The 23,750-nt window shown below is 45.3% G+C and overlaps 1 protein-coding gene across 5 annotated transcripts in view; it reads right to left on the bottom strand.

Annotated features, from left to right (window-relative positions):
• Positions 1-1,349: 1,349 nt before the first annotated feature.
• myo9b (myosin IXB) overlaps positions 1,350-23,750 on the bottom strand; it is a 114,128-nt gene continuing 91,727 nt past the window's right edge. For 3 of the 5 annotated variants that reach the window (XM_072243946.1, XM_072243945.1, XM_072243948.1), the window contains 13 exons: positions 23,095-23,277; positions 21,697-21,738; positions 20,757-20,868; positions 16,306-16,376; positions 15,664-15,856; positions 14,047-14,175; positions 12,747-12,852; positions 11,830-11,961; positions 9,167-9,281; positions 8,677-8,724; positions 7,762-7,904; positions 2,395-2,522; positions 1,350-2,235 (listed from right to left, as the gene is read on the bottom strand). In XM_072243946.1, coding sequence (XP_072100047.1) covers positions 1,784-2,235; positions 2,395-2,522; positions 7,762-7,904; positions 8,677-8,724; positions 9,167-9,281; positions 11,830-11,961; positions 12,747-12,852; positions 14,047-14,175; positions 15,664-15,856; positions 16,306-16,376; positions 20,757-20,868; positions 21,697-21,738; positions 23,095-23,277 — 1,854 coding nt within the window. In that variant the 3' untranslated portion in view covers positions 1,350-1,783. Of the gene's footprint in view, positions 2,236-2,383; positions 2,523-7,761; positions 7,905-8,676; positions 8,725-9,166; positions 9,282-11,829; positions 11,962-12,746; positions 12,853-14,046; positions 14,176-15,663; positions 15,857-16,305; positions 16,377-20,756; positions 20,869-21,696; positions 21,739-23,094; positions 23,278-23,750 lie in introns of all 5 variants that reach the window. The other 2 variants (XM_072243949.1, XM_072243947.1) reach the window with 2 other exon arrangements.

Genomic DNA, 23,750 nt, shown 5'->3' with positions numbered 1-23,750 from the left:
ATTAAATTCCATGTTGCTGAGTGTTGCTATAAATATTAATGGAGAGGAAGCTAGGCATCCTGAGGGGTGGGACGAGATCATTTCCTTCCTCTGTAGATTCTAGGATTGGTACAGGGGTTGACTGATGTGAAGAAAAATTACTCAAAAGGACTGTGAACCTTTCACATTCTCTGCCCCATGAGTACCAAATATTCAATTCCTGAGCAGATTTCAAAGCTGAGGTCAGTAGAACTTTTGAGGGAACAGGGAGATCGGCTCAGGAAATGGAACTATAACTTTAATGAAGGCTGAATTGCATGCTGTACGTCCTTGCCAGGGTACCAATGCCCCACTTACGGATGGGCTATACGTATGAACAAGCATTTGGGAGACTGGCAGAATAGATTTGCCAGCTGCTCAGGGCTGCAGGTAGCTTCTGTCTGGAGCTTCCCACTGCTGACTGTGAGGAGTTTGTACGTTCCCCTGCCCACATAGGTTTCCTGCCGCAGTCCAAAGACAATTTGTGGCTGAACTTCTGACGTGTGAACTGACCAGGTTGTAAACAGGTCACAGCTGTTTTCATGGAGGACCTAGATTCATTTTAAAGGTCATTGATGAATGAGAGCTCTGATGTTGGTTTCATCTAATAAGCACAGACCTTATTAAAGAGAATGGCTTTGGAAGCAGAGATTCAAATGATTTTTGATAGACTAACCTAACTTCCAGCACTTGTGTGTGTCTGAACATTGTCCTGGCTAGACAACATCCAAACACAGCAGCATCACCATCTACTGGTAAACAGAGCAAAAGTTTAAAAGATTTAGATAGGAGAAAAATCTCTGCTGGCCCTTTTTGCCCCACTTTACCCCGTGCTAGAAACTGGAATGCTAATATTTTTGATTTTACAAACACATGTTTTGTTAGGACTTCATCCTGTCTATGAGAACAACAATCTTTTTTACCTGAGCATTAGTTTCTGTTCATTACCTCTCACTACCTACTCTTGCCACTTGTTCAAAAGGTGATGTTGGCATGTTGTGTCACACCGGTAGAGACTATTCTTGCAGCTGTGCTTTAACTGAAACTCCTTAGCTCTAAAATGGATTGTAGATTCTCTTAACAGCTTCTTTGAGGTGCCTTCCTAAAGTTAGGCACATAAACCCCGTCACAGAAACCACCAGATAACCAATGATTAGTGCTGAGAATCTGCAGGAAATAATCACCTCCTTCTGCTACAGTTCCTCTTTCACACTCTTTCCTACTTCTCAGTGACACTCTGGACTAAGAACTAATTCAACCCATTGTTGTATCTGAGTTAGCATCAATCCCTTTGCAAATATTTTACATTTACTCCACCATGACAAGTAAAAAACAAATAAGGACAACATTTATTTATATAAAAACTGTACTTTTCACAAGTAGGGAAAAATGGTTACAGGAGGGCAAGGGCTGAGCGTGACCTTCTCAAAATACCAGGTGGGACCGCACAGTGCAACTGAGGAAGTAACCCCTTGATCAGCCGGGGGAATGTACTAACAGAGCAAAGTGTCAGAGAAGGTCACTCAGTCATTTGGCCCATGTGGTCATTCATTCATTCTCCTGATCTCGTTCAGCCTCAGGCATCACTCATTCACTCTTCACATTCAGATCCCAATTTCTTTCACTCTTGGTCCCGTGCAGTTGCCTGCTCCCCCTTGGTTCCAGAGCATGAAGCCGGAGAGAGAGAGTAGTTCAAACTGCCTTGGCGAGGTAAGTATATAAATGGGGATAATCCACTGCCTTCTTCAATAGGTGGTGGGCAATGTTACAGGGCAGATTCGTCACCTCCATGGGGTAGGTCGGCTAGCGGGTCAGAAAACCTCCTCTGGACCTTGGCTGGGGTGGGATTTGTTCCACCAGTGTTCGGTAGCGGCAGGAAGTCCTGCACAGCGACGTACATGGAGTGAATGTTGTCAGATCGCTGGGAGGGGTTGCGTCGTCGCATAGTGACTGCCAGTGAGTGAGGCTCTCCATCTGCGGTGCTGGGACTTGTGGGGACACCGCCCACGGCACTGACAATGCCGGGGGGGAGCTTGATGTTCCGCATGGGCAGCACGGCTTTCCGACGGGGCAGCTTAATGCTGGTGAGCATGGAGAACGCCCTTCGCTGTGCGACAGGAGGGCGAGCTGGCGGCACGGGTTTAGTTGGGGTGACAATGCCCTCTGGAGCGGCAGGAAGAGGCTCGTGTCGTCCAGTGAACTGGAACACCGCAGAACCTGGAGGGAGAAAAGTTTACACCTTACATCAGATTTGCAGCTGCCTATCTGCTTGCCTGTTGTGCAGACCACAGATTCACGCTGTCTAACACACTTGCCGCTTTGAACAAATGAAGGAGCCTCAGAAGTATACAAGATGGCAACCTACTTTTTACTGACCTCCGGACTCCACTTGTGCTGGTCGGTCATCAAGGAGGCTCTCCATACTCCATGAAGCCTCAGAATCAATGTTTTCCTCATCAGACCCTCTCTGCTCCAATTGTGGGAGCTCAAGTGTCAGCTGATCCCTGCGGGGAAGCAACAGACAGACAAAGGTATGGTTATCACATAACAAGAACCCAATTTTCTCCTTCATGCATCCACCATGTATAGCTATTTTTAGAAGCATCGAGCAATAAATTATCTTGGATTCTTTTAGATAGTTTCTGGGCTAGCAAGACACTAAATGCTATTCAATGACAGGCTGATACATACTGGGTAGGGAGAGGATTGGGAGAGCAATATTAGACCATAACATAGGAGCAGAAGTAGGCCACTCGGCCCAATAAGTCTGCTCTGCCATTAAATCATGGCCGATTTATTCTCACTTGCAACCCGATTCTCCTCAAACTGTTAAGCGCTGACTAACCAAGAACCTATTAAGACTCTGCTTTAAGTATACACAATGACTTGGGTTCCACAGCCATCCACGGCAATGAATTCCACAGATTCACCACCCTCTGGCTAAAGAAATTCCTTCTCATCTCTGTTCTAAATGGATGTTCCTCTATTCTGAGGCTGTGCCCTCTGGTTCTTTGACTCCCTTACAATAGGAAACATTCTCTCCACATCCACCCTGTCTAGGCCTTTCAATATTTTTGGTTTCAATGAGATCTCCCCTCATTCTTCTAAACTCTAGTGAGGGGGGGGGGAAAAAAAGCCGTCAAATGCTCCTCATATATTAGCCCTTTCATTCCTGGAATCATTTTCGAAAACCTCTGGACCCTCTCCAATGCCAGCACACCTTGGATAAGGGGCTTAAAACTGCCAACAGTACTCCAACTGCAGTCTGGCCTTATAAAGCCTCAACATCACACCCTTGCTTTTATTCTAGTCCTCTCAAAATGAATGCTAATGCTGCATTTGCCTTCCTTACCTCCAATTTAACCTGCGAGTTAACCTTTAAGGAATCCTGTGCACAATGACTCTCAAATTCCTTTGCATCTTGGATTTTTGATTTTTTTTTCCTCATTTAGAAAATAGTCTGCGCCTTTATTCCTTCTACCAAAGTTCATGACCATATACTTCCCTACACTATATTCCGTCTGCCACTTCTTTGCCCATTCTCCCAATCTGTTTAAGTCCTTCTGCAGATGCTCTGCTTCCTCCTTTGCCAATCACCTGTCCAGCTCTTGGCTCCATCCCTCCCCCTCCTGTCTTCTCCTATCATTTTGGATCTCCCCCTCCCCCTCCCCCTCCCACTTTCAAATCTCTTACTAACTCTTCCTTCAGTTAGTCCTGACGAAGGGTCTCGGCCTGAAACGTCGACTGTACCTCTTCCTAGAGATGCTGCCTGGCCTGCTGCGTTCACCAGCAACTTTGATGTGTGTTGCTTGAATTTCCAGCAACTGCAGAATTCCTGTTGTTTCCTCCTTTGTCTGTTTGCCTGTTTTTTCCTCAAATAATTCCAATAGTTTTGTCAGGCAAGATTTCCCCTTAAGGGAACCATGCTGACTTTGGTCTACCTTATCACGCACCTCCAAGTACCCCAAAATCTAATCCTTAGTAATACATTCCAACATCATCCCAACCTCTGAAGTCAGGCTAACTGACCTACAATTTCCTTTCTCCTGCCTCTCTCCCTTCTTAAAGAGTGGAGTGACATTTGCAGTTTTCCAGTCCTCTTGAACCATTTCAGAAACTAGAGACTCTTGAAAGATCTTTACTAATGCCTCCACAATCTCTTCGGCTACCTCTTTCAGAACCCTGGGGAATAGTCCATCTGGTCCAAGTGATTTACCTACCTTCAGACCTTTGTTTCCTCAGCATCTTCTCCTTAGTAATAGTAGCTGCACTCACTTCTGCCCCTGATACTCCCAAATTTTTGGCACATTGCTAGTGTCTTCCACAGTGAAGAATGATGCAAAATACTTATTAAGTTTGCCTGCCATTTCTTTGTCCTCTATTACTACCTCTCCAGCGCCATTTTCTAATGGTCTATTATCCACTCTAGCCTGACTTTTAATCTTTATATCCGAAAAAAACTTTTGGGGTTTTGCTCTCCTCTTTGATATTTTTAGCTAGCTTTCCCTCGTATTTAATCTTTTCTCTCCTTGTGCATTTTTTAGTTGTTTTCTGCTGGTTTTTAAAAGCTTCCCAATCCTCTAACTCCCCCTAATTTTTTCCACTATATTATATGCCCTTTCTTTTGCTTTTATGCTGCCTTCAACTTCCCTTGTCACTCACATTGCCTCATCCTCCCGTTAGAACACTTCTTAATCTTTGGGATGTATCTATCCTGCACCTTCTGGATTGCCTGCAGAAACACCAACCATTGTTGTTCTGCCATCATGCGTGCTAGTGTCCCCTTCCAATCATCTTTGGACAGCTCCTCTCTCAAGCCTCTGTAATTTCCTTTATTCCATTGTAATATTAGAATATAGAACATAGAATAGTACAGCACAGTACAGGCCCTTTGGCCCACAATGTTGTGCCGACCCTCAAACCCTGCCTCCCATATAAGCCCCCACCTTAAATTCCTCCATATACCTGTCTAGTAATCTCTTAAACTTCACTAGTGTATCTGCCTCCACCACTGACTCAGGCAGTGCATTCCACGCACCAACCACTCTCTGAGTAAAAAACCTTCCTCTAATATCCCCCGTGAACTTCCCACCCCTTACCTTGAAGCCATGTCCTCTTGTATTGAGCAGTGGTGCCCTGGGGAAGAGGCGCTGGCTATCCACTCTATCTATTCCTCTTATTATCTTGTACACCTCTATCATGTCTCCTCTCATCCTCCTTCTCTCCAAAGAGTAAAGCCCTAGCTCCCTTAATCTCTGATCATAATGCATACTTTCTAAACCAGGCTGCATCCTGGTAAATCTCCTCTGTACCCTTTCCAATGCTTCAACATCCTTCCTATAGTGAGGTGATCAGAACTGGACACAGTACTCCAAGTGTGGCCTAACCAGAGTTTTATAGAGCTGCATCATTACATCGCGACTCTTAAACTCTATCCCTCGACTTATGAAAGCTAACATCCAATAAGCTTTCTTAACTACCCTATCCACCTGTGAGGCAACTTTCAGGGATCTGTGGACATGTACCCCGAGATCCCTCTGCTCCTCCACACTACCAAGTATCCTGCCATTTACTTTGTACTCTGCCTTGGAGTTTGTCCTTCCAAAGTGTACCACCTCACACTTCTCCGGGTTGAACTCCATCTGCCACTTCTCAGCCCACTTCTGCATCCTATCGATGTCTCTCTGCAATCCTTGACAATCCTCTACACTATCTACAACACCACCAACCTTTGTGTCGTCTGCAAACTTGCCAACCCACCCTTCTACCCCCACATCCAGGTCGTTAATAAAAATCACGAAAAGTAGTGGTCCCAGAACAGATCCTTGTGGGACACCACTAGTCACAATCCTCCAATCTGAATGTACTCCCTCCACCACCACCCTCTGCCTTCTGCAGGCAAGCCAATTCTGAATCCACCTGGCCAAACTTCCCTGGATTCCATGCCTTCTAACTTTCTGAATAAGCCTACCGTGTGGAACCTTGTCAAATGCCTTACTAAAATCCATATAGATCACATCCACTGCACTACCCTCATCTATATGCCTGGTCACCTCCTCAAAGAACTCTATCAGGCTTGTTAGACACGATCTGCCCTTCACAAAGCCATGCTGACTGTCCCTGATCGGACCATGATTCTCTAAATGTCTATAGATCCTATCTCTAAGAATCTTTTCCAACAGCTTTCCCACCACAGACGTAAGGCTCACTGGTCTATAATTACCCGGACTATCCCTACTACCTTTTTTGAACGAGGGGACAACATTCGCCTCCCTCCAATCCTCCGGTACCATTCCCGTGGACAACAAGGACATAAAGATCCTAGCCAGAGGCTCAGCAATCTCTTCTCTCGCCTCGTGGAGCAGCCTGGGGAATATTCCATCAGGTCCCGGGGACTTATCTGTCTTAATGTATTTTAACAACTCCAACACCTCCTCTCCCTTAATATCAACATGCTCCAGAACATCAACCTCACTCATATTGTCCTCACCATCATCAAGTTCCCTCTCATTGGTGAATACTGAAGAGAAGTATTCATTGAGGACCTCGCTCACTTCCACAGCCTCCAGGCACATCTTCCCACCTTTATCTCTAATCGGTCCTACCTTCACTCCTGTCATCCTTTTTTTCTTCACATAATTGAAGAATGCCTTGGGGTTTTCCTTTACCCTACTCGCCAAGGCCTTCTTATGCCCCCTTCTTGCTCTTCTCAGCCCCTTCTTAAGCTCCTTTCTTGCTTCCCTATATTCCTCAATAGACCCATCTGATCCTTGCTTCCTAAACCTCATGTATGCTGCCTTCTTCCACCTCACTAGATTTTCCACCTCACTTGTCACCCATGGTTCCTTCACCCTACCAGTCTTTATCTTCCTCACCGGGACAAATTTATCCCTTACATCCTGCAAGAGATCTCTAAACATCGACCACATGTCCATAGTACAGTTCCCTGCAAAAACATCATCCCAATTCACACCCACAAGTTCTAGCCTTATAGCCTCATAATTTGCCTTTCCCCAATTAAAATTTTTCCTGTCCTCTCTGATTCTATTCTTTTCCATGATAATGCTAAAGGCCAGGGAGCGGTGGTCACTGTCCCCCAGATGCTTATCCACTGAGAGATCTGTGACCTGATCCGGTTCATTACCTAGTACTAGATCTAGTATGGCATTCCCCCTGGTCAGCCTGATATTGATACATCTGATTTCATTTTCTCCCTCCCAAACTGCAATTCTATCATTTTATGATCACTACCTCCCAAGGGTTCCTTTATCTTAAACTCCCTAATCAAATCTAGTTCATTACACAACACCCAATCCAGAATTGCTTTTCCCCTTGTGGGCTCAACCACAAGCTGCTATAAAAAGCCATCTCGTAGGTATTCTACAAATTTCCTCTCTTGGGATCCAGCACCAACCTGATTTCCCCAGTCTACCAGCATATTTAAATCCCCCATGACAATCATTTCCATTGCCCTTTCTACTTGCTTTGTCTATCTCCCATTGTAATTTATATCCCACATCTTGGCTACTGTTCGGAGGTCTGTATGTAACTCTCACTGTTTTTTTTTAAACCCTTGCAGAATCCCACAAGGATTCTACATCTTCTGATCCTATGTCTCCTCTTGCTAAGGATATTGGTGTCTCTTGCAATACCCCTGGAACAGTGATTTCATTCCCCAGTGAGAATTGATACCTGAACCCCAGGCAAAGTAGTATTTCATGACGGTATTCTTTCCTCACTGACCTCTCCTCCTTTATTGATTGGATCTGCTCTATCAGGATCTCCTCCTCGTGTTCCATGTCAGTGTCCGATGGCTCCTCTTCTTCCAGGCTTACTAGACTTGGAGGGTTCTCCTCAGTGGGTTTTGGGGTCCTAGGCCCTTTGCTCTAAAATGGAAGTGGGGAAGAAGATGATCATTGTCACAGAGCTCCTCCTTGGTGCCCTGGCTCCAACCAGAACACAGTTAGGGTCAGCTGTGGGGGGTGGCAAAAGTGTGATCAGCCGGTAAACCTCCTAACCCAGTGACTTTGCTGTGGAGGGACAGAATGGGGCAAAACCATGACAACTCTCAGACTGCAGGGAGCCCATGAGCCTGCACCATATTGGAGGGATTGACGGAAAAGGGTGGGGGTGGAGGGTGAAACCATTTGTAATAATTGGAAGAACTTATTACAGTCCCAGAGATCCCAACTGTGGGCTGTGATGATGTCTTTCACTCCACAATGGTTTGCTGTGGGGTTGACTTGGAGGAGTGAATGAAGGCACAACAGGAGGTAGGTGGGATAACCTCTGATCTGATGCTGGCTACCTTCACCCATATTTAGCTGCAAGTAACTCCCCCCCTTAAACTTTTACGGCTGACATCTGTGGACAATAAGTATATTACATTCGGAAACCCCACGTAACCACTCACGGAGATAAGCACAGCGATGCCTGGGTGGTGGACGTTGCCAGTGTTAGTGGAAAGGGATACTTGGAGTGAAGGAACACTTCAATACAGAGAACACAGTGAGTAGATTCAAAGTGAGGTGGCATGCACAAAACACATGCTTCGCAATGAGTGCATGCCAGTGATGGAGTTCAGGGAACATGCATGAACTGTGGAATGAAAGCAGACATGCAGAGTGAGGAGATTGTCCAAACTAGCCCAGTACCTACCAGTACCCCATCATACGGAGCAGAAAACCCGACTTCAAGAGGCCAAAGCTGGAGAACAAGAGTAAGAGTGAGGAGAAGGAGTAGCAAAGAAGAAAAAAATAATCACCAAACAGTCCCAAACTAATCAGATACAGAAATACCAACAGAGCAAACGTTCCAACGATTCTCAGAGCAAGAGGGAAGCCCAGATCCCACAATAGGGCTGGGGTAGTTTGCAAACTGATTTCTATTTGCAGAGGTTGAACTGACTCCTCCTCGCCGAATCCTAAGCAACATTGTCACTCGACTCATGCCTTCATCACCTTGATTTTACTTCCTTGCAGATTATGCACAGTCCTCCATAGAGAAACAAAATTAAAAGGTGGGGGGGGGGGAATCAGGAATACCATCTCAGGGGAGCTGAATGGCCTCCCAATCGGGTGCCACAGATACCAGGACTGAAAGGCCTTCAGTTTCTCAAAACCCTGCTAAAGTACGTTTACCAACTCACACGTAGGAGCGAGAGGCGGCGGACGGCAAGCTGCTCTGCTGTCTCCAGTTGGGTGATTTCATCCATTTTCATTTTGTATTTCCGCATCTGCTCAGTGATCAGCAGCTCCACACACCTGCAAGGACCAACTCAATAAGACCTCAGCCAACATAGTGCCAATCATCAGCTTTCTTCCACCCCCCCCCCCCACCGCAAGACATTCCAAAGCTCACCGCAGCCAGGAAAGTAAATCTCATCTGTTGGAGCAATGCAGCACAAACGCACAAAAAAAGTTTGATTTGGATCTAAAATGTTGGATGAACTCTTTTGCTCTTTTTTAAAGTAATGGACACTCCCACTTGGGAGTATTCTAACTGGTTGCATCACCGTATGGTACGGTGGAGGGGGGGGGCCACTGCACTGGATTGGGAAAAGTTTCAATGAGTTGTAACACAGCTCCATCATGGGCAGTAGCCGCCCCACCATCAAGGACATTTCAAAAGGCCACGCCCCAGAAAGGTAGCATCCATCATTAAGGACCTTCCCCCTCGTCCCCACCCCCAAACACCCAGGACATGTGCTCTTCTCACTTATACCATCAAAGAAGAGATACAGGAGCCTGAAGACATGCTCAACATTTCTTCCCTCCACCATCAGGTTTCCAAATAGCCTGTGAACACTACCTCACTATTTTCCTCATTTTTATATATATATATATATTCCTTATTGTAATTTATCATATACTTTGTGAATTGCACGGTACTGCTTCTGCAAAACAACACATTTCATGACACATGTTAGTGATAATAAACTTGATTCTGAGTTTAATATTTCATCTGAAAGTTGGCATCTCTGACTATGGAGGATTCCCCCAGTAAGACAGTCTGGAGTATCCCCTTAACAAGAGCCAAACATCCTTCCAAAAGTGGTTCATAATTGTACCTCTCCTCCAGCTGAACTCTTATCAATGGTTATAATAAAGGTACTTCATTATATATAGAGAATTTTTGTAAAGAAATCAAGCCATTGCAGCTCACAAGGAGATAGCTCAATCTTTTTGCTTGATAGGGCAAAGAAAACACATTCTCTACTGACATTGATAGATACATGGGGATGTTTTTCAATCCATTGAGACTTCAGTGAAGTCATGACCAGCTTGTAGCCCAACCCCATTTTATTAAAATATATCCATCTCACAATTAGAATACGACACTGACCTGTTATCAGTTGTTATTCACAGATTTTCCTGTTTTCCTGTCCCACTGTACTGAAATGCTTCAACCCCCACAGCTCCCCAAACAGAAAGAATAGTTTTTCTCCATCTACTCTCATATCCCCTTCAATCAGCTTGTGTCTTACATCTGCTGTGGAATTACAACCCCAGTCCACAAATCTTAACCCTCAAGCTCGAAGCACTAATCTGGTCATCCCTGGGCAATGTACAAACTGTTGGGATCTTTTAAAGGGGATTTTGTAAAGAAGATAAAAAAAAAAAGGTTCTGGAAAAAGAGCCAGGGTAGAGCAGTATGGGGTTAGCAAAACTAATTGGAGAGTACTCTGAGATGGCAAACTGAGCCAGTGATCCAAATAGCCTCCCTCTGTGTTGCAAGATTCCAAGATCTCAGTGGGGATATTTGCTCCTGGACAACAGCCCAATAATTCCTTGCTTGAGTGTGCAGCGGGGTGGTTTGGGCTTGGATTAGGTTAAATGCGACTATGCCAATGAATATTCTGCTCTCTTCTGTCTGCAAGTGGGCACATGATGATTAAGCAGTTAAGTAAGGCCCAGGGTGATTGATGCTGTTGGATTGCTAAACCATCTGGGGAAAGAGAGGAAATGCCATTAACTCAAGCACAACATTTTTTATTCACTTAAGGTTTGTATTCACAATGAATTACTTCACTTATCTTCAGAAAGGATCCCACAGGGTGTAATCAGTCCAGGGTGATTACAGTAAGACAGGGTGGTGCTGCTCGAGGAAGTGCTGGCACACAACTGCTGTGTCACAGCCTCTTTCAAAGGTTCACTGCTACTACATTGATCAGATTTTGAGCAAAAAAAGACCACCAAGGAATGGTGCCTCTGAGGGGGACCTGAAATATTAACTTGTTTCTCTCTCCATGGAGGCTGCCTGACATAGGTACCCAACTCTTCACAGGCTGGTTTTTAATAGGTACATTTAACGTCAGAGAAATGTCTATGATATACATCCTGAAATTCTTTTTCTTTGCAAACATCCAAGAAAACAGAGAAGTGCCCCAAAGAATGAGTGACAATTAAATGTTAGAACCCCAAAGCTCCCCCGACTCCCCCTCCCACGTATAAGCAGCAGCAAAGCGATGACACCCCCGCCAGCAAAAAAGCATCTGCACCCTTCACCGAGCACTCAAGCATGCAGCAAAACATCAATAAAGACACAGACTTGCAGTACCCCAAAGACTACTCGTTCACCTGGTATTCGACATACCACAGGCTCTCTCTCCCCCCAATAAGGGGGAGAAAAAGGGTCCCTGTTTCACACAACAGGTAAGAACAGGCAGTGGGTCCCTCAGAACCTGTGTTTTACACACACACACACACGCACACACACACACACACACACACACAGTCAACTGCTGAGGCTGTCAGTCACCTACACACAACCAGTAGAATTCCTGATGGATTAAGGAGAATGAAGACTCACATGGTTGTCTTGGAGACGTCTTTCATGCTCATCAGTGGGTCAGAGCTGTCTGGGGACCGGAGGATACAAGGAGCAAAGACAATCGCTAGAGCATTGGGAGACATTCGATTCATCTCTTCTAACACCGCTACCCTGAAACCAAGAACATCATCATCACAGGGGAACTGCATTCCCAACAAAACACCACCACTGAGGTCAGAGTTCAGAGCCTAACCAGGAGTAACTAAGTTATGGGTGTTCTGTACAATTACCACCTCTATACACGTGGTCTCTCCTATTGAGAAAATTTTCTAAGATGCCCAAGTCACCCCATCAACCTGTCAGAATGGCGGAGCTGGGTCTTGATATCTTTCATCAATTGAGTCAAGACCACACATCTCCCAATAAGGACAAAAAGAAATGTTCAAATAACAACCCCAGCCCCTAGTAATTCTTACTTTTCTGGTTGGGAGATGAGCAGAATCTAGGACCCATGCAGTGTCCATTGAGTGTTCCAGAGAGCCAGTCATACAAGAAATTTTGAATAGGGCTCTCTCCCTCACGGAGAAGGTAAACTTTTCCCTCAATAATGCAAACCTCCGCTCCCACCCAAGAATACATCCCACCCCACCCCAAATTCATCTGCTTTCCATTCCTACCCGACCCAGATGGTTCTCTGTCCTAATTACACAAATCTCATTGAACCTACTCTCACCTCAGGCTCCCCGAGCAAGAAGAGTTTCACTGTACTCTCTTCTACTTCCCACCCCTTTTCTCACCTCGCCCTTCTCTTCCCTTCAGGAATCAGAAGGCAAACTCAGCTTGTGCCATGATTCTGCATTTGCAAAATAACATCTCTAAGGACAGTGGTTTAAAACATCCCTAACTGTACCTACCAGACCCTCCCCCTTCACCCACTTTTCAAGTGGCTCACTTACTTGACCAGGTGGAAGATGAGGCGTTCAAGAGTGTGGAAGATGCCGCTGGGCAGTTGCTCAAGGACACTGTAAACTGCTTGTATCTGCTCTTGCCTTCCTGGGTGTTCTGAAAGAAAGCAATGTCCAAGTATAGAGATGGTTCACTTATGTGCGAAAGATAAAGAGATAAACTAAATTTGAACCTTGAAACAAGGCTGAAGACATGGGGTGTGGGATGGTTAATGAAGTAATTACAGATATCGTTTAAAATACAAGGACAAATTAAGAAGGCCATTAAAGAAATACAGGGGTAAACAGGAACATAGGACTATAAAACAATTGTTTACACAAGTCACTGCTTAGGTCCCAGGAAGTTTGCAGTTCTGGCCACCTTATTGTCGGTAGAATGCAAAGGCATGGGAAAGGCTGTGGATAAGTACTGGAACAAGTTCAGGGGCAAATAATGATCACTATGTGGTAGAACAAACTCAAAGGCATGGGTTTCCTCTGGGTACACCAACCTCCACAGTCCAAAGATGTAAGTTAATTGGTCATTGTCAATTGTCCCAGGACTAGGCCAGGATTAAATTGAGGGATTGCTGGTCAGCGTGGCTCGAAGGGCCAGAAGGGCCTATTCCACACTGTATGTCAATAAAAAACCCTTCTGTTCTTAGGCAAGGCACATTGAAGTTATGATCCCCACCCTTTCTAGTAAATAACGATGGATTGAATGACCAGTTTGTGTGCTAGATAATACTATAAACTAATGAAACTAAACCTGTGCAAACCATTCCCTACAGTCTCTCTGGGGTTAGGGCAAATTTGGAATCCAATACTCTGGTTATGAAACAATAGACAATTGATCAACTGAAACAAGGGGGTGAGTAACATCAATCTGGCAGCAAGACTGGAGAAACTGGGATTGTTCTTGGAGCTGACGAAGGTAGAGGAGATTTAATCAGGTGCTTAAGGGAGATTTTTGTAAAGTGAAACCATTTCCTGTGGCAGGATTGATGAGCAGTGGGACATGGATTTATGTTGATTCACAAAGGGAAGAGGAAGGAGGAAATATTTTCTTTCGCATCCAGTCATTCTAAGCTGGAACAATGCCTTAAAAATGTGTGGAAATTAATGTGATTTTTTGAAAGGGAAAAGAAACATACTTGAAAATAAAGATTTTAAAAAGCAGGAAAGGGGAGAGTGGGAATAATTAGAGGGTTCTTTCCAAAAGCCAGCAGAACTATTTTGGGCCAATTGTTCCCCTTCAATGATTCATGTCTCAAACCTATGAAATGCCCAAAGATCAACTGCTGTAACTCACCAATTGCACGCAGGAAGTCACCATATAGATCAAAGGTCATTAGCGGAACTGGGAGTTCCCGCAGCCACTGTTTAAGCACTCCTGTAATGGCGTGAATGTGGTAATTCTCCAGGTGAACTGAATCTGGATCTGAGAAACACATTTAACAAATATTTCATTTGGAGATAGCTGTCTGCATGGGTTAAGTGTAGTATGAACCTCCCTCTGTGGTGTCCATGAAATAAGTCCCATCAAGTGCTCCTAGGTTAAGCACAGCTCCCTTACAGAGATGCATGGGATCAGCTGGGGTGAAGGGCCTGTTTCCTTGCTGTATGACTGGTTATAGGACACCCTCATAGGCCTGGCAGATCTGGCAGTGGCCTGCCAAGAATGATGTCCATCTCAATTGCCTGCACCTTTTGAGGTTGCATCCATGCCTGGGTATCCCAGGAGACGGAGCGTGCAGTGTGGGCTGACTCTTCGAAGGCCTTACTCCACTGGCGGTCGCCACGGTGGCAGAATGCATCCTGCACACTTGGGAAAATGTTTAAAATTTTCATTACTCTGTTTCATAAGCTTATTTTCAAACAAAACAACCCTTACAAAAGGCTAAACAAATAGTGGTCTAGACATGAAGGTTTAAAAATAAAGCTCCCAGGGCAGAGAAAGCACAAAAAGAGCTCCAATCCTCTCCTTTTGATGTTGCACAACATCCCAAGACTTTCTTAGGAATGTTAACTAAAATAAACTGAATAGATTTAGGACATTCTCGAGCAGTCGACCAGCACTTGGTGTTAAAGGGAGAGGGAGCGAGGCAGAGAACATTCTGTAAGGAAATTCCAAAGTTAAGGGTACAGACAGCTAAAGGGACACCTACCATGTTGTTATACTATATTTATGGTTGATCAAGGTTAACAGTATTAAATAGAGTAAATACAAGCAAGTCTGCAGATGCTTGAAATCCAAAGCTACACACACAAAATGCTGGCATAACTCAGCAGGTCAGGCAGCATCTATGGAAATGAATAGATGGTCGACGTTTTGGGCCGTGACCTACCTTCAGGACTGAGAAGGAAGGGGGAAGACCCCGGATTAAAAAGGTGGGGGGGAGGAGAAGGAAGCCAGCTAGAAGGTGATAGGAGAAGCCAGGTGGGAGGGAAAGGTCAAGGGCCGGAGAAGAAGGAATCTGATAGGGGAAGAGAGCGGACCATAGGAGGAAGGGACCCAGGTGGAAGCGATGGTCAAGTGAGGAGAGGTAAAGTGTCAAGAGTGAAAAGTAGAGGAAGTGGGGGTGGGGATTTGTTTTACAGAAGGAGAAATCGATATGCTATAAGGTTGGAGGCTACCAAGATAGAATATGAGGTGTTGCTCCTCCACCCTGAGGGTGGCCTTGTCTTGGCACAAAAGGAGGCCATGGACCAACATGTCAGAATGGGAATGGAAATCGGAATTAAAATATTCGGTCACCTGGGGTTCCTCCAGCATTCTGTGTGTGTTGCATTAGAGTAGTTTCTTTCTACACTACACCTCAGGTTCACACCCTGCCCCAGAGTGTTGATGCCTCACAGGGACAGCCGTCACACTCTATTGTCACATAGCTATGTTGACAGAGGTGACAATCAGAGGACCTGGACCCACCCTCCTCCAGCTGCTGCCGTAAATCCTTCATCTTGTTGGCTGCTCCCGACTTGCGGTAAATTCCTTCGGTGTACAGTCCATGCATTTCCACATACTCCAGCAGCTTCTCCATCACCATGGGCAGCGTCTGGTTCTCATCCGTCAGAGCAAAAACCTGCACCCCAAAGTGTCGCGACACCACGTCTGCATCATTCTGTCCACAGGGAGAAAACCATGGGTGAGATGGGTCCAACCAGAGAGTGCTGTGGATTGCTGCACAGTAAAATGTCGTATGAACAATGACAGAGCCGTTTCAGAGTTGGAAAACTTGGCAAGGGACAGTGTCTTGAACAAGTGGGGGACCAGAGAGACATGCAAGGGTTGATGCGTGTTAATGGAGTGAAGTACCATGAGCAGAGCAGACTTGGGTCAAAGAGCCTAATTCTGCTCTATTGACACAAGGCCTTATGGTGTTTGTGGGAAGGGTCTGTATTCCCAGTGAGGGCATGCAGAGCACTGCAGGGTTGGGTGGTGAGCAGAAAAGGATGTGTAGTTCTGCACTAACAGTGCAGTATTTGCGTGCTATCTGAATGCAGAACAGCAGGGGGTCCTGCGATCTGCACATCTCCATCGGCCTAACAAGTTCATGCTGGAACTGCTCACCTTGTTGCAGCCAGATTGACAGGAATTTTGAATCTTTGTCAGGCATCTCTTGTGACAAGTCATCCTGCAGGCTGTGAACAGAAAGGAAACAGGTAGTTTAGCATCTTCTGTCCCCGTTACCGATCAAATAAATTCCACCTGGTTCCTCCAAATCAAAATCTCCCCAGGAAATGTACACAGTTTAAGGGAGAAGAGATTTTTGTCGATCATCTTGATTAAATCTTCTACCTAACAAAGATACGATACTAATGGACAGTGATACCACAGGCAGTCAATGAGTATGTAGAGTTGTGAAAGAGCTTCACATCCAAAACTTTCACTGTTTTCTTTCTACCAATGCTGCCTGACTTGTTGAGTTTTTCTCAGCACTTCCTGCTTAGTTTCAGATTCCCAGCATCTGTGGTTTTTTGTTCAATTGTTAGTAGGAGATTCTGTCATAACCTTTACAGGAAAATTCCAAGAGATACAAAACACTAACAACATGCAGAAAACAATCCCCAGTTTATTCAAACCAATGACTGAGCGAAGAAATTAATCGGCTCCATTTCATTCAGTCTAGGTTGACACCCAACGTTGACCCAACCAATCAACTTCCCAGCTCTTTACTTCACTCCCCTGCCCCTGGTTTGACCCATCACCTACCACCTTGTACTTCTTCCCCTCCCCCCCCCCCAACCTTCTTGCTCTAGTTTCTTATCTTTTTTCTCAGTCCTGATGAAGAGTCTTGGCCTGAAATGTTGACTATTTACTCTTTTCCATAGATGCTGCCTGCTGAGTTCCTCCAACATTTTGTGTGTGTTGCTTGGATTTCCAGCATGTGCAGATTTCAAGTTAAAGATGTGCCATTCCCCCACATCCTGCTCAATAGAGTAGTGAACTGCAGAACTGCCCATCTCCCCTGTAGCTGGGATCCTTCATGTATTTAGAAAGATGATGCCATTAGATGGCTCTTTGCATGCAGCTCCAATGGAAATTGTACATTATTCCTTTTTAGGATTATGACAGCTGAAATCCACAGTCACAGCCATGGGTACTTTAGTAAAGCATCATTGTCTTAAGATGATTAAAAAATCTATTATTACTCAAAATTGATGAACCTCGGATGGCAGACTTGGCTCGCAAGTGCAGCTTCCCTTTAAGAAAATGCTGCAGGGACACCGTGCTGGTTTACAGATACGATTGAAATGCGGAGGATTTAGATGCCCCCCCCCCCCCCACCCCAACTCCTGAATATCTGCTGGCAAATGTACAGTCTCTGGAAAATAAAATTGAAGACCTGAGAGCAAGATTGCTATACCAGAGGGACATCAGGGACTGCTGTGTACTTTGCTTCATGGAAACAAGGCTATCCCCGCCATTTCAGATGCAAGGCTGTAGCTCGATGGCTTCACTCTTCTCTGCAAAGGCAGGACAGCTCAGTCTCTTAAAGGCAGAGGAATTGGAGTATGCATTAGGGTGCACAGACGTGGTGGTTCCGTCTCATTCCTGCTCACCTGACTTGGAACACCTAGTGGTCAAATGTCATGCATTTTATCTTCTGAGGGAGTTTTCCACCATTATCCTGGTAGTGGTGTACATGCCACCTCAGACCAACGTCAGACAGACACTGGAGACGCTGAGCAATGTAATCAGCAGGCACAAAACTGTGCACCCTGATGCCTTCCCTATCATTGCAATAGATTTCCAACACACCAGCTTGAACAACTACCACCAATATACCACCTGTTCAGCCAGAGGAACTAACACACTTGACCACTGTTATACCACCATCAAGAATGCCCCGTGCCATCCCAAGCCCACACTTCGAAAAGTCCAATCATCTGGCTGTACTTCTACTCCCAGAGTAGAGGCAAAGACTAACGACCGCAGTACCAGTGATGAGGACCAAAAAGGTATGGTCAAGGGAGGTAGAGGAGGTACTTACAGCACTTTGAGTCAGTGGAATGGATAATATTCAGGAATTTGTCTTCAAGTCTAAGTGAATAGTTGTCACCGACTTCATCAAGACCTGTGTGGATGAGTGTGTGCCTTCGAGAACATACCAGACATACCCAAACCAAAAGCCGTGGATGAACCGGGAGATTCATAGTCAGTGAGTGCTTGATCTGTGGCATTCAAGACTAATGATCCAGAACTATATGACCTATGGAAGTCTATTTTAAAAGAGTATGAAAACAATTCCGATGGAGGTTACAAGCAGAATCGGATACATGCCAGCTCTGGCAAGGATTGCAGGCCGTTACTTCTCACAAAGCAAAACCTAACATCATGAAATGCTGTGATGTTTCACTCCCAGGTGAGCTGACTGCCTTGTATGCTCACTTCGAAAGGAAGAATAAAACCACACCTGTGTGGATTCCTGCAGCAACCGGTGACCCTGTGATCTCTGGCTCGGAGGCCGACGTCAGAACACGTTTCGGGAGGGTGAACCTCACAAGGCATCAGGCCCTGATGGTGTAGCTGGTAGGACCCTGAAAACCTGCGCGAACCAACTGGCGGGAGTGTTCAAGGACATCTTCAATCTCTCAGTGCTGCAGTTGTGTTGTTCCCATCTGCTTCAAAAGGACGACAATCATACCAGTGCCCAACAAGAGCAGAGTAAGCTGCCTCAATGACCATCGCCCAGAGGCACTCACATCTACAGTGGTGAAGTGCTTTGAGAGGTTGGTCATGGCTAGAATCAACCCCTGCCTAAGCAAGGACCTGGACCCACTGCATTTTGCCTGTCTACAGTGGATGCAATCTCACTGGCTCTCCACTTGGCCTTGGATCACCTGGGCAATAGTAAAACCTATGTTAGGCTGCTGTTTATTGATTGCAGCTCAGCATTCAACATCCTCAGGTCTAATCAATAAGCTCTAAAACCTGGGCCTCTGCAGCTGAATCCTTGACTTCCTCACTAGGAGACCAACCACAGTCTATGTGGATTGGAAATAACATCTTCTCCTCACTGACAATCAACACTGGGGCACCTCAAGGGTGTGTCTTACACCCACTGCTCTAGTCTTTCTACACCCACAAGTGTGTGGCTAGGCACAGCTCAAACACCATCTAAAAATGACAACACAACTATTGTCGTCAGAACTTCAGATGGTGGTGTGGAAGTGAACAGGGGTGAGATAGATCAGCCGGCTGATTGGTGTCGCAGCAACAACTCAGTAAGACCAAGGAATTGACTTCAGGAAGAAGTCGAGGGAACCCACACCAGTCTTCATCGAGGAATCAGAAGTGGAAAGGGTGAGCAGTTTCATGTTCCTGGGTGTCACCACCTCTGAGCTCAATCTGGGCCAACTTGGTGCAATTATGAAGAAGGCATGACAGTGGCTATATTCATTAGGAGTTTGAGGCCTATTGTTTGTCACCAAAGACATTCGCAAATTTCTACAAATGTACTGTGAAGACCTTTCTAACTGGCTGCATCACGGTCTGGAATGGAGGAGGCACGATACAGGATCAGAAGAAAAAAGCAGAGAATTTAAGCTTCAGCCAGCTTCCTCATGGACTCCACCATCTAGGACACCTTCAAAAGGCAATGCCTCAAAAAGGGACCATCCATCTTTAAGGACCCCCATCAACAAGACATGCCCTCTCCTCACTGCTACCAACGAGGAAGTAGTACAGGATCCTGAAGACACACGAAGTTTCAGAAACAGCTTTTCCTCTCTGCCACTGGATTTCTGAATGGACACTGAACCCATGAACACCACATCAGTATTTTTCCCTCTCTTTTTGCACTACTTACTTAACCTATTTTTTTTTAAATATACAGTACTTATTGTAATTTATAGCTTTATTACTATTATTGCAATGTACTGCTGCCTCAAAACAACAAATTTCATGACATACAGAACTGTACAAAAATATTAGGCATATTTATATATCTCTAGGGTACCTAAGATGTTTGCACAGTACTGTATTTGTCAATGTGGAGCTGAGAGCGTGTTGGTAAATCTGGTGGGAGCAGTGGATGTTAGGAATGGTGAGGGTGGTACACTGCATGAGGGGTGTGGGGCAGGTGGCAGAGAAGGAGTGACAGGGGTGGGAGGTGGCGCAGGTGCAGACACATCCAGCCCTGAGACTCCAGGCAAGGTCATTTGGCTCCAAACAATTAGTTTATTGATCATTGCAGAATGTCTCTCTGGTGCTTCCTGCTCCCTCCCCTCCCCCCCTTCCCCTTTTCCCAACCAAGATTCCCCTCTCCCTGCCCCATTCCCACTGTCAGTCCACAATAACCTATACCAGAATCAGATTTATCATCACTCACATATGACATGATTTTTTTGTGTGGCAGCAGTAGTGTGATACATAAAATTATTACAGTCCCATGCAAAAGGCTTAGGCACCCTGTATATATATATCTGTAAGAATTTTGCACAGTGCTGTATGCCAGTGAGATCAAATCTGATTCTGATTCTGGGCCGAAAGCCAACCTTGATCCTTTGGGAACTTACAGCAGCATAACAGAGCCTTCTCCATGGGCCAGATGTAGGACGAGCACTGCTCACACGACTGCCCAATGTTCACCTGGTAACTGCGGAACATGTGCCCACAAACCTCCTCTTTCTGAAAGATTAAATTCAGCAGGTCACGATACCCTGGTCAGGAAACAGATGGCACACGGTATCCCCTATAAAAACCTGCAAGGGCACACTCCCCCCCCACCATGGTGCCCACAGGGACCCACTCCTTCCACCCACCAAAGCAGCAGCCACGTTGGCATCGCCTGACCACACCCCCAACTCCCCAGCACGCAGGAATGTGGGCCACATTCCCCAACAGAGCTATAGTCTTCTTTATGCAGAGATACAGCATGGTAACAAGCCCTACCAGCCCACCAAGTCTGCGACCCAATTATACCCAGGTGACCAGTTACCTACTAACCCGTATGATTTGGAACGAGGGAGGATACCAGAGCATATGGAGCAAACCCACATAGTCACATAGAGAACGTTAAAGCTCCTTACAGACAGCACCAGAACTGAACCCGCATTGCCAGTGTGGTAATTGCGTTACGCTAGCCATTATGCTACCATTGCCATCAATAAATGTGCCCCTCCACTATGACAAGAGGTTCCAAGTGACTATGGCCATTGCCTTCCCCCGTCCCCTCTCAATAATCAAATGCAGGATGTCCAGAATGACTGTATGAACAGAGCCAACACTTCAAAACCATTCGATTAAGATCTTTCTGCTACTGTGGGCCTTTGTTCTGTGAAAACTAAGTACTGACGTCACTGTTACACTGAACACTCGAGAACAGAGGCTAACCATTCTGAGGTCCCAGGCTAACACAGCATTAAGAACCAGGTACTGGACTAGAGCTCTTGGTTGATGCAGGTCAACAGTCTCAAAGCAGATGAGAAAAAGAGGGAATGTTGACCCTAAACTTACAATTCGATTGCGTTTCCGCCTCTTCTTCTGGGATTTTGTAGGCTGAGAGAAAGGAAAGAAACAGGCCAATGATGTAAAATAGCTCATCGCCTCCCGCTTTTTCTGCCCAGCTCAACCCAACGAGTGGCACAACTCCTTCTCTCCTCCTTTATTCACATTCTCTCCATTCCTCCCCCAACTCAACAAAATATCCACCTGTGTCCAACCCGTTAAGCTGCCACTGATCTCAAACACCCAGGGAAAGAGTTCAAAGTTCAGAGTTAGCTCTGTGTGCAGAGGATCTTTCCAGCCCTTGAGCACTTATTTCGAGGTTCTCCCTTCTTATTTTAGAATCTTCAAAGGAAATAGTTTCTGCCTACTCTGACCAATTTCTTTTTCAATTATATACAGACCGCTCTTCAATCTAACTAACTAAGGTGAACTCTAGAAAAGTTTACATTTCCTCGTTCAGTTTTGTTTACTTCCAGCTGGAAGTGGGGTTAATCTACCTCTTTGAAGTGCTGCTGTGCTGCTGGGTACAGTTTTTCAAGAATTGGATCTAATGACAATGAACATCACCAAGTCAGAGTGGTGTACAAGTTGGAAGGCAACCTGGAGGCTGCAGATGGAATTTATTCTCCTTGCCTTTGTGGAAGATATTGTACATTTGGGAAGAACAGTCAGAGTAGTCACAGTGAGTAACTGCGTGTATTTTAAGATGATATGTGTAACATTTATGTTGGGGGTGCAAATAGATGTTGGTGGTTGAGATACCAGTTAAGAGGACAATATTGCTCTGTACATTCCTGAGTGCTGTTAGAATTGCACTCATCCTTGCAGATCTACAGTATTTCATCATACTCTTGGATGTGCCTTGTATATGGTAGAGACGATAAGTTTCTTGCTGAAGATGGTTATTGATTGCCACTTGTTGGGATGGGTATAGCAAGTAGTCAGTGAGAACTGCGCCTCAGAAGTACCAGACAATGACAATCCCAAACAAGAATCTAGAAACTTTGCCTTGGTTTTCAACAGAATTTCTTCACCAAGTCCCCTCCCATCAACCTCTTGGAAGCTGGGCCAGTATTCGCCTAGAACTACTGAAGATGTTACCAAATTAATCTTTTTCCATCTCACTGTCAAATTCCAGATCACAGCAATATACTGTTATCTACCATTGATATTACCTGGTTACCATTGCTTCTGTGTCACTAGAATCAATTTTACCTTTTGTGTGCAATGCTTGTTATGTAAACTTTTATCGTTTTGCTTGAATACATTTTCCTCATTTTAAACACCTCAGCAGAATTTTCTCTCAACCTTTCACCCAGAATAGCTGCATCTTTTAATATCTCCTTGCCCCAGGGAACTGTTCTACCCTTCCCTCCCCCTTCCACCATATATGATGCCCAGATTTACCTTCGGTGTCTGCGTCTCCGTCTCCTCCTTCCTGGAATAGCCACGGGCAAACTCATCCAGGAGAGACTGGAAGAGGTTCAGCACAAACTGAACCTCAGTCTTCTGCCTCTCGCCCACCAGCTTGGCCAGTAGCATCTGGTAGTTCTGTATCAGATCCTTGTAGCCTACGTGGGTTTGTCCATTCTGGAGACAAACAAGGCATGATGGACAGTGAGAGGAAAGAAAAAACAGCAAAACTAATCTGTTGCTTTAAACTGGGTTCACGAATTGCCTGCTGGGAAGCAAATCTCCGCTGTACCTATCTGTGCAGATCCCACATTGACTACCAGGCTGGAGAGTATGGGAAGAACAGCATAGAATGGATTTAGATGACCAGCAACATTCACTCTCCAGCAATTACTCGTGGTGGTAAACCTGTATCTCAGCATCATTTAAGGACCCTCATCACCTGGGACAAGCCCTTTTCTCATTACTATCATCTGGAAGCAGGTACGGGAGCCTGAAGACATACACTCAATGTTTTAGGAACAGCTTCTTCCCCTCTGACATCAGATTTCTAAATAGACCATGAATACTAAGTCACTAGGACTACAAGGTCATAGGGTTGATGTTTTTCTTTGAACTCCTTCCACGGTTTTCTTTGTTTCATGGCTGTC

The sequence above is a fragment of the Mobula birostris genome, chromosome 26 (genome assembly GCF_030028105.1).
Source record: "Mobula birostris isolate sMobBir1 chromosome 26, sMobBir1.hap1, whole genome shotgun sequence".
Lineage (NCBI taxonomy): Eukaryota > Metazoa > Chordata > Chondrichthyes > Myliobatiformes > Myliobatidae > Mobula > Mobula birostris.
The sequence above is the reverse complement of the archived record's forward strand: the minus strand, read 5'-3'. Positions and strand labels throughout refer to the sequence as shown.